The following is an 18,244-nucleotide window of genomic DNA, read 5'->3' as shown; positions in this document are numbered from 1 at the left end:
AGCAAATTAGTGTTACGGACAAAGTTATCACGAGAAATCGCTCTGAGCCACTCCTTAGTTCTGTCCTGGTCTGCAGGAAATGTGTGAAATGATGGTGGCCTGTTGCTCTTTCCTGTTTGAAATACGAGAAGGCACACAGCAATATGACATTTTTTAATATTTGCTAACACAGTTTTTTTTTTAAATCACTTCATTACATGATTTTTAAAAATCAAATTAGCGTACAAGAGAATTTTTTTAGGACAAAGTTATGGTGAGAAATTGCTTTGAGGCACTCATATTTGTCGTTATTTGCAGGAAATTAGTGAAATCACAGTGTCCCTTTGTTTTTTTTATGCTCAAAGTACAAAAAGGCACCCAACAATACCACATATTTGAAGATTTGTGAACACAATTTTTGAAAATCAAATCACTACACAATAAAAAGCAAACTAACTAATGCATAAATATCCAATCTTAATAACAAACATCTTATTATGAACCCATAAGCATCACTTGCGATAATAAAACAAGACATATGAAACTGGAAATAAGATAATTAAAGTACACAGATTCCTTTCTGTGTCAGAGATGGCCAGTGCCCCAGTGGCATTATGAAGAAACTTTCCAATTAAAGCTTTATGCTGTGCTTCAAACATGATTGTCAAGGCTGGTAAGTGCTAGCTGTAGTAATGCATCAAATCGGTTTCTAATGGCTACCATACTAAACATGAATAGGAATACATCTGCTCAGTTACAGAAGCATTTCAGTCATTCTGAAAAAAAAATCCTTCCGTGAGGAAACCATACATATTGACTGAAGTGTCCTATAATTCTCTAGCTGAAGGTAAAAGATGAATAGGTCAAGACTCTGGAATATCTTCATATGCCCGTAAATAGTTGAGTATCTGATAATTATTTAAATGCCTGAACACTATACACTGACAACCAACTGCCTATTGTATCAAAGAGGAATATTCTACAATAAATAACGAACTAAAGTAGTGTGTTGTGCCTCATAAAATTTAACATGATTTAATGTTTTTTTAATAAAACGTGGTTCACATGCATATTAAAAATATTTTCATTACCGAGACGTGTGCAGATGAGCCAATGTCAACAGATCCACCAAGATACGCACGCCATTTGCAGCCATTATATCCTTCACATTTCTCCTGTGAAGGATCAATTTATTAATAAAGAGCACCAGTCGATCACGTTCCATTCTGTCAGTACACTGAAACAAAAATATCTTGTTTGAAACATTCCTAAGAGAAAGTAACAAGCACATTGTGATCTTAAAATAAAGGAAAACTTAAATTGAAGGGTGACAAGTCAAAGATGACCAATCAATGATATCATGAAACAAGGCTTAGCTGTTCCCATCAACTCCAAGGGCAAAGATTTAATTTGTACCAGACATGACTATCATATTTTGGTAATGTACAGTGCTTCAGAATGATACCTTTCTACTGAGTTGATGGGGTGAAAGTTCCTTATGGGGATCACTGTAAGTACTTAGGTGTTCATATAAGGAAAGATCTTCATTGGGGTAATCACATAAATGGGATTGTAAATAAAGGGTACAGATCTCTGCACATGGTTATGAGGGTGTTTAGGGATGATAGTACAGATGCAAAGGATAGAGCATACAAGTCTCTGGTAAGTCCCCAACTAGAGTATGGTTCCAGTGTATGGGACCTGCACCAGGATGACTCGATTCAAGAACTGGAGAAAATCCAAAGAAAAGCAGCTCGACTTGTTCTGGGTGAATTCCGACAAAAGAGTAGCATTACAAAAATGTTGCAAAGCTTGGGCTGAGAAGACCTGGCAGAAAAAAAAGATGAGCTGCTAGACTAAGTGGTATGTTCACAACTAAGTATTTATTTATTTTCCACCTTATCGATACAATGATTGCTTAAGGCAACTTAATGGTTAAAAGGGAATGCTTTAGAGGAAGTATCCTTAAAATTAACATCATATTTTGGTAATGTACAATGTTCAGAACGATATCTTTCTACTGAGTTGATGGGGTGAAACTTCCTTATGGGGATCACTGTAAGTACTTAGGTGTTCATATATGGAAAGATCTTCAATGGGGTAATCTAAAGCATTACTTTGTCAATTTATGTATTTTTCATCTAAACAGTGTTATGTGGCTGAAGATGTTGATAACATACGAAACATGTACCACTTTTAACCATTAAGTTGCCTTAAGCAATCACTGTATCGACTAGGTGGAAAATAAATAAATACTTAGTTGTGAATCTATTGAAGTGCGATACGTACCAGGAAGTTGATTTTATGTAAGTGGTATGTGATATAGATGTTGATTCCCATAGGGAATGGGGCGAAACACTGGCAACCAGGAACGAGTTAGCTGAAAAATTTATAATGTCTAATAACGGACCATTTATATTGGTATTATAAGTGGTATGTTTTGAGCTGTCGGTGAAGAGATGGCGTGGAATGATATTAGTAGATGAATAAGTTTGAGTGGTGTCTTTAAAAGTAGGAAAGATCACAATATGAAGATAAAATTGGAATTCAAGAGGACAAACTGAGGCAAATATTCATTTAAAAGAAGGAGAGTTAGGTATTGGAATAACTTACCAAGGGCGATGTTCAATAAATTTCCAATTTCTTTGCAATCATTTAAGAAAAGGCTACCTGAGGGTAGCCCTTTCAAAAGAACAACAACAACAACAACAATAATAAAAATAACATAGGTTTGTAATTCTGTAAAGCTGAGGTGCCAAAATTTTGTCTTGCATGAGTTCTTTTACATAGAGTAAATCTGACAAGGTTGGCATATTTGATCACCTTCAAATACTACCATATATAGCCGGGACAATCTGCCAACTTGGGTTCAAAAAGCCAGCACTCAACCGTCACAGTCATTCAGCGCTGCATTTCCTACCGAATGTTATCAATGAAAGCCTACGTTTGTCCAGGGCATAATTTCTCTAGTTAACAAATTCCTGCTTTCTTGACTATTTGCTATTAAATCTATCCTTACAGATTCTAATTTAAATTGTCACCATCCACTATACCAAAATACAAATGATGAACACATAATAGGATTGTAAAGGGACTCATTTTATAATATAACCTTACCCTATCCAGCATTCCCAGAATGTACTTGGTGTCACTGAACGGTCCAATATCCTCAAAATGTCTGCCATATACTATAGCCATTGCTTGTAGGCACATGCATTTCATCTCTGGCTTACTTGTGAGTAGAAACCGGTGGTATAAGTCATTGAAGAACTCGTAGCTGTAAAATTAATACAAACTTGATGTTCAACTTACATATCAAATTAGATTTTTTATTTCTTATAACAGAGATCACAAATTAAAATGCAAAACACATTAATGAAGCAAACTGTTTGAAAAAACAGATCTAATCTCGAAAGATCAGAGAACAAACAAAATACAAATTTTAAAGAAAAGACAGGGTAAATAACTTTGCTTTTTTGCTATGTGCTTTACGTCATACCAACACAGATAGGTCTTATGGTGATGGTGGGACAGGAAAGGCGTAGGAATGGGAAGGAAGTGGCTGTAGCCACTATCTCCCGGATGCGAGTTCAGCTGTGTGGATATAACCACATGGCCAACTCGGCTGGTGGCATAAATCACAAATGTTTCAAACAGTACACCTACTCTAAAATTTACTTTTGTTTGAAAAGTTCACAAAAGATGAAGATATTTAACCATAAAGTGGTGTAATGTATGAGAAAGTGAAAAGAACAGGTCTATCTTCTATTAAAAGGATCATGATAATAGCACGGTATGAATAGACGGGGCAGAGCAATATTTACCCTTCTCGTCTTCCCTGGCTCTTTAAAGAATAATTCCTAACCTGTTGTGGACAAATATTTGCCCTATTATTTTATGAATGATCACTGTGTAAACAAATTTCTTTTCAAATGAACTGTCTTCATAATGCAACTGACATAGCAGTACAAGTCTTGTATGCCAACTAGCATTATTTCTGCACTAAGCATACAACTGAGATGCAACAATGAAAGAACGTTTTTAACATTTTATATGGTTCTTATTACTGCTTTGTGTCAAAACTGTTCAACTTAAGCATTTCTTAAGTAATAAAAATGCTATTGAAGTACTGTATGTAAATGTATGCTAATCACAACTGCTCAGTAGCTGTAAGTTCAATTCCTCTAAAAACAAAAAAAAATAGATCGGTGAATGTTACACTATATTATGAGATAATACTTGGTGAACATCAAAAAGCATATATATCTGATCAAGAAGTATTCAGTAACAGTATCGAATAGTGTACTGGAGTCTCAAGTGTTAAGTATAATAATTTTGTGTGGTTATTTCTAGCCGAGTGCAGCCCTTCTAAGGCAGCCCCTCCGATGAGGGTGGAGTGTTAAGTAACACTTAGGGACACCTGTTTTTCATAAAGTACAAAATTGCAAAATTTGACAAATTTGGCTCAAAATGCAAAAACAAATGCCTTTAACCTTTTGCCAGGTGCAACCAATCAGACTGGCACATGTTTCTTTTCTTATCTCGAATTTGTCATTCGTGGGGATGGAACTACTTCCACCTTTCAGTAGCTTCCTGTTTCCGTGCGACCTTCAAGCCCGTATCAGCCAATTCATCACTGACTGTTCACATGTGCTGTTGTTGCGAAAAAAGGTAGGTGTTCTCCATTTATTTTAGATCAGAATCTTTTATTCTACTTCCTTGATAATGAAAAACTGCTGTTGTTCATAAATATTCATACTAATTGTAATATTATCCATCCTTGTGCTGGTCAGGCACATTGCGCCCGAACACTATGTATATCATACTATTGCATTATTTTGTTTCAGGATTTATACTTCAGGATGTCAAGTTCAATGAAAGCGTACGACCTGAATAAATCTGATGATCTTGCAGAAGTAATGAGATATCTAGAAGATGATGAAGACTTGAATGAGGATATTGATGACAGAGCTACAAGTTCTGAAGAGCATTTAGAGGACCGCCATGGTGATTCTGAAACCGAGCAAGAGGACAATGGAACAGATGAAGAGGATGAATCAACTTCAGGTAGCAGTTACTTTATAGGAAAGGATAAAATAACTGAATGGAGTCATAATCCACCTCTGAAAAGTGTTAGAAGGAGAACCCACAATCTTCTTACTCGTCTTCCTGGAGTAATAGGAAATACTAGGTTGGCATAAACTGCAGTAGAGTGCTGGAATAATCTATTTACAGAAGAAATTTCGGATACTGTAGTCAAATACACAAATCAGTACATCAGCAACATCAAAGATAAATTTGTTCAGGAAAGAGACATAAAGAGTACTGATGTGATAAAAATAAGGGATTTTATAGGACTTTTGTACTTAGCAGGAGCTTATAGAGGAAATAGGCAGAGTCTAGAAGAACTATGGGAAACAAATGGAATAGGTTAGCCAGAAGAGCAGAAGACACCAATTCGTGATAGTTTCTCCCAGTTTGAGCTCAACTGCCAGAAGAATTATTCACTTGGTGGAAATACAACCCTCAATGAAATGGTTCCAGGTTTTTGTGGAAAGTGTCCTTTTCGCCAACACATTCCATCAAAGCCCAGCAAATATGGGATACGCTTGTGGATGCAAAAATGTTTTATTCCTATAACCTACAAATTTATGCCGGGAAGCAACCACAAGGATCTTTCATGAACAGTAACAAGCCAGTTGATGTGGATAAACGCATGGCCAAACCTTTGTCCGGCTCAGATAGTAATATAACAGCTGATAACTGGATTCAGTGACTTAGAACTTACAGAGGAATTAAAGGAGAAAAGACTATCCTACGTGGGTACATTGAAAAAAAAAAAAAAAATTGCCACCAAAGGACGGGAAGAAAGTACCAGCAATTTTGCCTTCAGAAAAGACACAACCTTAGTGTCTTACATCCCAAACAAACAAATGTGATTCTTGTATCTACGCTCTATAATGATACATCAATTGAGGCGTCTATTTGTAAAACTGGCCATCTCCCAAAAAAATTGAAATCCACTTTTTGTGCTGAATGTGTTCTCTGTCTACTTTTACACAAGGTGGCAAACTATTAGCTGCAAGCTCGACCTCCAACCAGCTTATTTACTTCATCAAAAATTGGGGTTATTTGAAAACACGGCCCTCCGCGTATGGTTATGAGTTGCAATACCGGCCATCTCCTCTAACGCTAGAGAGCAGAGCAATCACAGCAACTGTGTGGGAATGAACAGCTGATTCATGGTGACTACTGTAGGCGTCGTAGTTCTGTTGTAAGGAAAGTTGTGGTTTTTAGCACAGAACTGTGTAGCTATAATAATTATACTGGGAAAAATGGACACTAAGGTAGATGAAGCGACACCTGAAAGGGCCAGAAAAAGGCAGAGGAATCCGGCTTCTTGGAAACAAGAAAAAGAGAAAAGGGAAAGGTAAGTGTATCTTTTAAGGTTATGTTTTGATGTTCTTCAGTGAAATATGTTTTTAAACATTGCTGCTTTTTGAATTTGCACAATAACAGGGATGTTTTGTTTTCAAACAGATATTGTGCTTCAAGTGACAGGCCAAAACTTGAAGTGTGTGGGCATTCAACAAACACTCACCAGTGTATGACTGTAAAGAAAGCTGATATAACTGCCTTTCATGATCAATTCTACAGATATCCTGATAAAATAAAACAAGATTGCTTCATTCTGAAGTACAATGATGTAATGCCTCCAGTTCGACATAGGCCTAGTACTGCCACCAGGGAAGCAAAAACGCTTTCGATAGTATATTATATTAACAGAAACACAACCAAAATTCCTGTGTGCAGGGAAACATTTCTAAGTGTGTTAGGTATTACAAAACACAGAGTACAGGGAGTGGCAAAACATTTTCGTAAGTCTGGTTTAATGCCAAAAAAAATAGCGGAGGTGACCGTAGAACCCAGATTTATTCACAAAAGAGGGATGCAGTTATAAGTTTCATAAAGCAATTCAAAGGTCTGGAATCACATTATTGTAGAGGTAAATCTGATGTTAGAATTTATTTAAGTAGCGAGTTAAATATTAAGAAAATGTGGCGCATGTATAACTCCCAAACTGTCACTGAATTAAGGGTAAAAGAAAGTCTTTTTCGCAAAATTTTCACCACATCCTTTAACATTGGATTTGGCTCCCCACGTACGGACGTATGTTCCAAGTGTATTGAATTAGATGAGAGAATTAAACTGGCTGACAATCCAGAGATCTTAAGAACAGAAGAAAACCTACATAAAATGAGGGCTAAAGCATTTTACCAACTAATGAAAGAAGAGAGAGATGATTTGCTGATTCTCTCTTTTGATTGTCAAAAAAAATTTCCTATGCCTAAAATTCCAGACCAGGCAACATATTATAGTAGGCAAGTGTATTTATACAATTTCATCATTGTGAGTGGTTCTTCAAAAAAGCCGTTGACAGATAACACATTTATTTATTCATGGGGTGAAAATGATTTGCCGAAAGGAGCCAATGAAATAGCATCACCGCTTTATCATAAGCTAAATACTACTGGTATGTCCAATGTTTCTTTTATAAAGGTGTTTTGCTGATGGATGTGGGGGGCAGAACAAAAATTCTGTTATGATATCAATGCTCTCCTTTTGGTTTGTCACAAAAGCAACTAAAAGCATTAAGGAAATTGAGTTAATTTTCCCCCGACAGGCCATTCATTTTTACCATCTGATAGAGTTTTCAGGCTCACTCAAAAACAAACGAAGAAAATAGAAACTTTAATACAACCTGAGGAATTTCATAATGTTCTTTCTCAGTATGGCAAATTATTTCATCTAGGAAAAGCTGATGTTCCCGACTTCGACTGGAAAACAGAATGTATTTCTATTTTCAAGCCTACAGGGAAATGGCACTTCAAATCTTCTGCTGCAAAAAGGGTTATTTTGACCAAATCAAAAGGAGGCAATTCAGTGTTAATTCAAGGTGAACCCAACTACAGAACAGAACAAAATTAGGAGTTTGTAAGAAAGGCAAGAATGTTTCGATGATGAATCCAAAAGCTATACGTGCTGGTAAAATAGTAAACAATTTAAAGGCAAAAGATGTTGAATCTCTATTGACCAAACATTTTGGGACTCAGTGGAGAAATGTTTTAAGTGCTTAAGTTTTACAAAGAACTCATTGATAACAATAACCTTCCACAGAACAACCCAGAAGATGAGGGAGATGAATGTGAGCACAGTGTAGACAATGGCATTAATGGTTAATTTGTTGAATGTTTTTAAAGTTTATTCTTTTTAAATTTAATTCTGGTTCATTTTGTGCAATGCACTGGCTTTTTATACTGCATTGATTTTTTAAGTTAACTTTTAAATAAAACATTTTTTGTACATTTTCATTCCTTCAGTTTCTTTAGTTTGGTGCAATCCCGGCCATCTCCAAATTTGAAATTTAAATATTTCAAATAATTATACGAATAAAACATTGGCATTCTGTAACATTAATTACAATGCTATTTATAAGTGATAAAGAAAATACAAATAATTCTAAATCTCTTCATTTAGATTTTATACATTTTTTCGGTCTCCTGAAACATTTAACCATTTAGAGATGGCCGGTTTTGCAAATAGACAACTCAATTGATCCTGACATGAAATTAAAAAAGAAGCCAGTCATTAAAACCTTCTATAACTCAACAAAAGGAGGGGTAGACACTGCAGACAAACTGTGTGCCACATTTGATGTGACTCGAAACACCAAGCAATGGCCTATATTGATATTTTTTACTATGCTAAATATAGGGGGCATCAATTCTCAGGTTATATACCTGGGTAATGGACTGGAACAAATGTGAAGGAGAGTTTTCTTGAAACAGCTGTCACATGAACTTGTAGGAGAGATAGCTAGAAGTAGTATGAAAACTGTTGGCATACCCTTGGATCTTCAAAGGAAATATTCAACCAAACCAGGAAGAGGAAAATCAAGATGAGACAAAATCAAAACCTTCCATAAAAAGAAAATGTGCAACATGTACGATGGAAACTGGCCTCAGAAGACTAACTAGATACAAGTGCAAAAAATGTAGATTGCACTTTGTATGTTACATACCAATCTCATATGCGACTCGTGTTTTGGTAGTTATAGTAACAAACAAATATGTAGAAAATGAAGAGTGTATTCACTATTGTACCAAAATTAATTATTGGTAATGACTATTGTTTGATTTTTCACCATGGGTTATGTGTAAAAACAATGAAGTACCAATGAAAATGAGAAGGAATAGTGGAAAAACAGTATTTATCAAGAATATATTATTACACATAAAAATCTACTTTCTTAAGAAATATTTATGTAATAAGTGATAAGTATAGCTTAAAGCGCAATTACGAGGGCTGATCAACAAAGACAGACTGATTTTTTTCCTGTAGCTTCCGCGATAGTTACCTATCTGTAATATAAATATCTGAAAAGAGCCAGTTTTTATGTATAATGTCTGTAGGAGGCAGCACTCTCGTATTGGTAGGTTGGTAGAAATGCTCTATTTTGTAGACGCTACGTGCATTTTGCATACCAGACAATGGAGGTGACGTAAGAGGAGCAGTACAACGCAATCAAATTCTGTTTTCGTTTAAGGTAAAAGTTGTTCCATCTACAGGGAAAGTGATGGTGATCACATTTTCTTAATGTAATGGAATGATTTACCAGCATGCAGTTCCCCCCTCACACTACTGTTACTACACGTCAGTATTGGCTACACTGAGGAAGCACATTGCAAAGAAACGACCAGAGCTTTCTCGGACTTGGTGGCAACTTCACCAAGACAATGCACGACCTCATGTCGCAAATCAAGTAATGCAGTTTCTGGCTCGATTCAACATTACCTGTGTACTGCATCCAACTTATAGCTCTGATTTTGCACCCTGTGATGTTTTTTATTCCCATCACTAACGGCAAAGCTTAGGGGCATTCGATTTGAGAATTCTGAAGCAGTGCTCATGAAAAGTGAGGCGATTCTCAAGGACCTGACAAAGAATAGTCTGCAGCATGTGTTCAAGGAATGGCAGAGATGCTATAAAAATTGCATTGAAGTAGGAAGGGGCTAACTTTGAAAAAGATCATGTAAACATTGAAATGGAGTAATAAACATCTGTGAAAAAAATCAGTCTCATTCTTTGTTGATCAGCCTTTGTATAAAATAATATAGAATTTTTCTTCAGCAAATGTTGTAAACTATTTTTGTTTCTGATTTCTTAAGTGTGCCTGTCAGGCTCATTGCGCCCACTGCTGCTATACTTAATACTGCGCCCGACGGAAGGTTAAACAAAATAATTGTCAAAATTACATGGAATCACTCTGATCCAACAACTATAATGAAATGTAATTTTAAAAATGATGAAGTCTCATCTAATAAAGCTAGTTCCCATTCTACAAGAAATTTCAACATAAGAATATCTTGAACCATACACAGTGTTCAGGGATCTAGTTAGCAGTTCAAGTAGAGCAGGTAAACATATTGATGTGATTGCCATTCTTCTTTCCCTGAAATCAGAATATGGGCATTTTGTAGAAGCTACAGTGAAGGCTTTATCGACCCCAGTCGGTAGAGCCGATAGTGAAAGATAATTTTCAATGTATTGGTAATGCAATTTAGAATGTATTAATTTAACCATTGCAGTTTAATTTGTTTCGGTCCGTACTGACCGACTGGAGTCCGTAAAGCCTTCACTGTAGCTTCCACAAAATGCCCATATTCTGATTTCAGAGAAAGAAGAATGGTAATCTATCCACAATGAAAATCACTGTTTGAGTTAATAGACAAGGCTGGTATTTTTTTAAGATAATTGTATATAGAAGATTGTAATTTAGAGTTTATTGATTGACATACATTATATTTTAATTTGGAGGGAATGCTTTTACATGTTATAATAGGACGTGTCATGAGATTGATTGGTGTTAAGTATGAGGTAATAGGTAGGTCCAAGAAGTACTTGGTAAGTTTCGCTTAAACTTAGTAAGCATCTTCAGCCATTTAATCCAAAGTTAAGTCAGGGCCCTCAACCAGGTTCCTCAGTAAGATCTAATACTTGCAATATTATAAGGTAGAAAAGACGTAAAAATCTAATCTATGGAGTAAGCGGTGCTTAAATATAACAAATTCAAATAATGAACTTGTCATAGTACCATATATACATGGAATAAAATATTAGTATATGTCTAGGATGGTACAAGTTGACTAGGCCTATATGTAAAGTGAACAAGGTCATAAAGTTGTAACATTACAATTGGATTGTACAACTTTATCAATATTAATGAAGTGTGGAATAATTAAAATTAAAATATCGAAAATTAAATCTTTGAACGTTGATGGAATGAGAGTCAGGTACGCAGAATTAGTGGAGTTGTTGGTTAACATCAAGCAGTTACATAATAAAGTTAAAGGCACACTGAAAAGCATCAGTGTGTAGAAGTATTGTATCACTTTCTGAGAAATATTCTTTGTAGCGAAATTTAGTCGAAAGCTATCTTGCCTTAGATGTGGGAAAATTCGCAATGTGACGCGTGTTGAAGAATGAAATGTAAAAGAAAAATAAGTGTAAGTTTTAGAAACACAGAGACTATTCTACTAATGAGCAGGAGTTGAACAACGCTTACCCCTTATGTTGACAGAGAGGTGACTAGCCTCGTTGGCTGCTTGAGAAGATCTGGCAGTCGTTATTCTGCTACTTTGTGTGTTCTAGGGGTGCGGAGAATGAGTCGGGAGAGGGGGGGGTAGACGGAGCCTTGAGAACATTAGGGGTAGGCGGAGGGGATGTAATGTGGATAGGTGACATGGGAGCAGCTACTGTTGTGGTAGGGAAGTTATTGACGTATTTGTATTTAAATATTTTCAAGAAATTATCAGTGTTTATATTAAAAGCAGTGAGTAAAATAGGGATTTGTTCAATTAATGGACTATTTGTTTTCAGAACATCATTTAGATTACTATTAGTATTAAATGCTGATGCAAAAAATGTAGGAGTTTTCGAACTCGGTCATCAACCTACTTTTGTTGATGCACTGTAAAATTTGAAGATATTATTCAATCGTAGTGAAATTGTGCCCAGTATCCCTCATGTGAATGTTCATAGCAGAATATTTTCTATGTTTTGAGGCATTGTAGTGTTCCTAGTATCTAATTTAGAAACTACGTACGGTTTGCCCTATGTACGAGAAAGTACATTGGGCACATCTGAGTCTATAGATTCCAGAATTTGAAAATTTATTATGAATTGAGTTTGCAGTATTGGAGTTAAAAAATATGTTGTGATTCGTGTTACGGGTTCTGTACGCAAGTTTGACGTCATACATCTTTAACGCGTTGGTGATATGATATACAGTTGGGTTAGTAAAGGTAAAGCCAGCAAAACTTTTTTGGGGGGTTTTTTCAGGGGTTAATTTTGTGGTGGTTCTTAGTTTGATTTTACCTATAATTTTATTAATCATGTAAGGTTTGTAGCCGTTAAGTTTAGCCAATTCGTTAATATAACCAAATTATTTTTTTCTATTAGTGTTTGAAAATGTAATTTTTAAGGCTCTATGATCTTAATGAGGAACCTGGGTCCTGACTTAACTTTGGATTAAATGGCTGAAGATACTTACTAAGTTTAAGCGAAACATGTCCCATTTTAACATCTATATAATATTGTATCTTAAATTTAAATATTGTAGAGTACTGGAATGGTGGTTTTTGATAAATATGTTTGAAACTTTTTTACATTGTATGTTCCAAGCTGTCAGTGGGAGATGGCGTGGAATGACATCAGTAGACGAATAAGTTTGAGTGGTGTCTTTAAAAGTAGGAAAGATCACAATATGAAGATAAATCTGGAATACAAGAGGAAAAATTGGGGCAAATGTTCATTTATGGGAAGGGGAGTTAGGGATTGGAATAATTTACCAAAATGAGATGTTCAATAAATTTCCAATTTCTTTGTAATCATTTAAGAAAAGGCTAGGAAAACAACAGATAGGGAATCTGCCACCTGGGTGACTGCCCTAAATGTAGATCAGTAGTCACTGACTGATTGACCATAAACAGGTACGTCTAGTAATAGGTCTACTTCTCATCATGTAGAAATTCCAGCAGTGGCATGAAAAATGTGATGAACGTAAATTTAAATTATATAATGGAAAATTAAAGGAGAACTAGCCAGCCCATTAAATGCTCATTAGGCAACCCCTAATTAGTGTTCAAAACAATTAAAATTACAATGGTAATTAACAATAATTGTAACAACAATGAAAATTGTAGCTTAAATCGAATGAATTTAAATGTCAAGTAACAAACTGCAACGCCACACATACAGGCCAAGCGAACATTAAAATTCCCCACCAATAAGAGTTGAAGTAAGCAAAAGTGACAAAAAGGAAAATTACGCTACAGAGCACCATCTACACAACATCGAAATGTGTATGCTCCGTTGGTCGATGGGCTTCACACTTCTGCATCATGTCAAAAACAACACCGTTCGCCAATAAATGGGCATCACACTCATTATTGAGGAGGCACGAGAAAAGAGTCTCCAATGGTATGGTCATGTCCTATGTGCTGCACCTAGAACAATCGGCAATTTCACCCACTCCTTTGAAATTAATGAGCAAACGTCCACATGGACGTCCAAAGCAGAAGCGATGCCATGGCACAATAAATGCTGATATAAAGTCTCTTGACTTCAGAACACACAATGCCCAAGATCGTGCAAAACGACAAGCCAATATTAAAACAGCATACCTTGCACAAGCGGGAAAATGTTAGGAGGAAGAAGATTGCCACTATTATAATTTCATGGCACAATAATTCAGTATGGCATTACAAAAGTTGATTAAAAGTAATTCAAACAACACAATGAAAAGACTCATAGTGTATATTCAGCACTTACGATCTGCGTATTGGTGAGTCTGGATTATCCTCCTTTTCCAGAAGTAATCTGAGGTAGTAGTCTCCAATACGTACTTCATCAGAGAGACACTGATACTGGATTTCAAATTCGTTATGGTTCCAAGCAATGAGAGCATTACCAGCTAGATCTCGATCAGCATTAAAGATTCGAAGTTCATTTTCTAGGCCATCGCGAAGTTCTTCTCGAGTCTGTATGACAGATACAAAGTATACACCATATAAAATGTGAAAGACATGGAAAGAACAAACAGATGACAAATGAATTTCGTATACAGAAAGATAGGAACATGAACAGGAACCAGAAGGAGCAACAGAAAAGGAAACAAGAACAAACATGAAAACACAAAAGGACATGCTGACTTATGTGTTTGTTCCATTGTATATTCAAAGCCAAGAACATCTGGAAACTAATGAGCTCTCAAAGCCATTTTCACAAAATGATTTGCAAAAGGCCATAAACAATGTAAGAACAACAAGGCAGCTGGATTAGATGATATAAGAATAGAGCAAATAAAGAAATTTGGACCAACAACACAGAAATGGCTTGTGGAACTCTTTAATAACTGCTTAAGGCAGAACAAGATTCCAAAAATATGGAGGAAAACTAAGATAATTGCTAACTTGAAACCTGGGAAAGAGCCTTCTGACCCCCAGAGTTATCAGCCCATCTCATTATTATGCCATCTTTATAAGATATTGGAAAGGCTGCTATTGAACCACCTATTACCAAAGACTGACAGTTTACGTATACCTGAACAGGCAGGCTTCAAACACCAGAGAAATTTTACAGCACAAATAAATCACTTCACACAACACATAGATGCTAGTGGCTTTACGTCTCACCGACACAGATAGGTCTTATGGCGACGATGGGATAGAAAAGGGCTAGGAGTTGGAAGGAAGCGGCTGTGGCCTTAATTAAAGTACAGCCCCAGCATTTGCCTGGTGTGAAAATGGGAAACCATGGAAAATCATCTTCAGGGCTGCCAACAGTGGGATTCGAACCCACTATCTCCAGGATGCAAGCTCAAAGCTGTGCGTTCCTAACCGCACGGCCAACTCACCCGGTAACACAGATGATGGGTTTGAAAAGGACCAGATTACTGGAGTGGCATTTATTGATCTCTCATCAGCTTATGATACAGTCCAACCCTGCATAATGCTTCACAAGATCTACAGCTTGACCATGGACTTTGGTTTTGCTAGAATAATTGCCACCTTATTACACAACCAAAGATTCTACGTTGAATTCCAAGGAAGTCAGAGCCATTGGAGGATCCAAAGGAATGGCTTAGCCCAAGGGAGTGTATTGTCACCAATACTCTTCAAAATTTATACAAATGATTAGCCTAGACCTCATACAACCAAAAATTTCATATATGCCGACGACCTTGCTTTGACGGTACAGACAAGTAATTTTGAAGCAGCTCAACAGATGCTTAAAGGAGCTCTAGGAACCTTTTCTGACTACTACAACAAGAACCACCTGAAGCCAAACCACAAAAGACTCAGGTCAGTGCTTTCCACCTTCGGAACAGACAGACAAGAAGAAAACTGAAGGTAATTTGGGAAGGCAACTTTTTTACACCCAAATACCTTGGAATTACCTTAGACAGGTCACTCACCTACGACAACATTGCTTAAACACCAAACACAACGTGTCAGCCCGTAACAACATCATTCGGAAACTTGTTGGTAGTAATTGGGGTGCTGAACCTCAGGTGGTCCGTACTTCTGCCATGGCATTTCACTTCTCCGCCGATGAATATGCCTGTTCAGTGTGGTATAAATCCGCCCATGCAAAGCAAGTAGATGTGGCGCTTAATGTAACTGAGAGACTAATTACTGGATGTCTGAAGCTAACTCCAGCTGACAAACTGTACTGTATGGCAGGAATTGCTCCTCCTGATATATGCCGGGAAGTAGCTGCAAATGCCGAAAGGAAAAAAGTTGAAGAAAATGAGCTACATCCACTACACAGGCACACTCCACCAAGGCATAGATTGAAATCTAGGAGAAGCTTCTTCCACTCAACACCTCCACTAAATACATCTCCGAAAAAAGCCAGAGAAAAATTGTGGGCAGCCAGAACAAGTCATCTTCAAACATGGACAAAACCAGCTGAACGCATATCAACCGGAGGTACAACCTGGACTGGATCACATGGATATCACCGAACAGGTTAAGAACAGGTGTTGGAAAGTCTAAGGACAACCTAGTGAAATGGGGATATTTGGATATATCTCCACTATGTGAATGCAGAGGGGTGCAGACTATCAAGCATCTGTGTCAGTGCTCGTGTTGCCCTGATTCTTGCAGTGAGGAGGATTTGCTCAAGGCACAAGGAAATGCAATCACAGTTACTCGTTTCTGCGTAAAGACAATTTAATACCATTTTGGTATATATGTATAAATTCCTTCTTTTCACTGTTACTAAATTGTAATGTAAAAACAAAAAATAAAAGTTCTATTGTATGCTTCTGACTCTATTCAATAAATTGTGTGTTTCTATCTTTCACAGAGATTGTTATCAGTGGGATATTGTGTAGGAAGAATACCGAATGGAATGTGATCGGGGATTTAAATATGGAGTGGGTATGTGGGAAAATGGGAGTGAGATTTGTAGATCTTAATGGGTGGGTAGGAAATAGGGATCTGCATTCAGATAGCCTTGTTTAGAAGAGTTATAGGAAGGTACATTCAGGGGAACAGGGTGGACTGGGGAGTGATGATAAGAACTCAGGGAGCTGAAAGTCACATAAGGATGACATATAAATGTTAGTGTTAAACTGTAGAAGTATAGTAAAGAAAGGAATAGAATTAAGTAATTTAATAAATATACATTTACCAGATATTGTAACAGGAGTTGAATCATGGCTGAAAGTGATATTATGGGTGCAGAAATTTTCTCACAGAACTGAAATGCTCATCACAGAGGCAGGATGGGAATGGTGAAGGGGGAGGTGGGGGAAGTATTTATTCTGGTGAAAGGACACATTTTTAAGTTATGAAATAGTTAAGGATGCGAATCATGAAACTCTAGGTGTAAGCCTCATTACTAGGTACCTGAAAAAAAAAAAAAAAAAAAAAAAATTTTGCATTTGCGATAAATGAGAATTTTTTAATCTTGTACTGAATCCAAGCCTACAGTAATTCTAATGTGGATAAAATAATTTTTACGCATCAATAGAAGTGCGACAAAATGCGAATTGTGACCCAAAATGTGAAATTAATATGAATATGCGATTTTGGTGCAAATTCTGTGAAAATGTGCTATTTTACTGGCGAAAACAACATATTTCGGCAAAATCGCCAGAAATACTCAAAATATGATGCATAAATATTTCGACCGTTCTGATCGATGAAAAAAGTAGCCGATCGATTGTTGCTTGCTGACTTTAATCGATATTTACAATGGGAATAAGATCTGTATCGATTATTATTGAAATATAAATAGAGTGTCACAGAAATAACGAGATAGATGCAGCGTTGTTTTCCTGTTGTTTAAAAATGAAACTAGTGAAGAGTAGAAAGTCGAGCGATCACTTAGGTTATGGGGCGCATGACAAAAACTGCACACAAAAGGGCTCAGCAATATGCAAAGTATGGTTTATATGCCACAGATTCAGCGACAGTGTTTTGCAAGTACTGTAACTGCCGAGTTGGGTGAGGAAAAAAATGATTATGAAACGTGTTAAATCTGAAAAACACGTGGGTAAGCAACGCAATAACGAAAGTTCAACCCCTGCTGCTAGTACGTCTCAAAGAAAGCAATCTTCTGTGCTTACACAGTTAGCTAGTTGTAAATGACGAAAAATTTCCAGAGATAACTTCTCGGAACGCACAGTTGAAGAATTTGCCAAAGCAAACTATACCTTTGGGAAAGCTGGAAAGCAAAGAGCTAAGAGCCTGGATTACTGAGTTTTCAAATGAAGAGCTTCCATGTGTGAGAACTCTACGTGAAGTATATTTACCAGGTAAGTTTTGATTTCATTGATCGGGTACGGTTTAGGTATTACAACATCGAAACCATGCGCAAAATTGAAGGATACTGAATTTGAGTGAATTTCCATATCAAACTATCTTACCCGTACCCAATTGATCCTGTAATTTTAAATTATTTTGTTATAATTTGAGGTCTTTCTTCCTTTCTAGAAGTTGCATCTGACCACCAGAAAAGAATTGCAGAGGTTCTAGTGCAGAAGAACATCAACATACTCTGTGATGAAACTACAGATAGAATGGGCCGTTGTGTTTTTATCATCATATTCCAAGGTCCAGCCGGATCGAAAGGAGAACTGCATGTTGTTTCTGTGAACTATCTTGATGCAGGAAATGCTACAAACTGCTCT

The 18,244-nt window shown here is 36.6% G+C and overlaps 1 protein-coding gene across 1 annotated transcript in view; it reads right to left on the bottom strand.

The window, feature by feature from the left end:
- Rme-8 (receptor mediated endocytosis 8) overlaps window positions 1-18,244 on the bottom strand; it is a 397,451-nt gene that overhangs the window by 267,339 nt on the left and 111,868 nt on the right. Inside the window, exons 15-17 of the mRNA XM_067147687.2 lie at window positions 13,873-14,081; window positions 3,097-3,256; window positions 1,071-1,216 (exon numbers count right to left, since the gene is read on the bottom strand). Coding sequence (XP_067003788.2) covers window positions 1,071-1,216; window positions 3,097-3,256; window positions 13,873-14,081 — 515 coding nt within the window. The remainder of the gene's footprint in view (window positions 1-1,070; window positions 1,217-3,096; window positions 3,257-13,872; window positions 14,082-18,244) is intronic.

The sequence above is a fragment of the Anabrus simplex genome, chromosome 5, assembly GCF_040414725.1.
Source record: "Anabrus simplex isolate iqAnaSimp1 chromosome 5, ASM4041472v1, whole genome shotgun sequence".
In the NCBI taxonomy this organism is placed as follows: domain Eukaryota; kingdom Metazoa; phylum Arthropoda; class Insecta; order Orthoptera; family Tettigoniidae; genus Anabrus; species Anabrus simplex.
The sequence above is the reverse complement of the archived record's forward strand: the minus strand, read 5'-3'. Positions and strand labels throughout refer to the sequence as shown.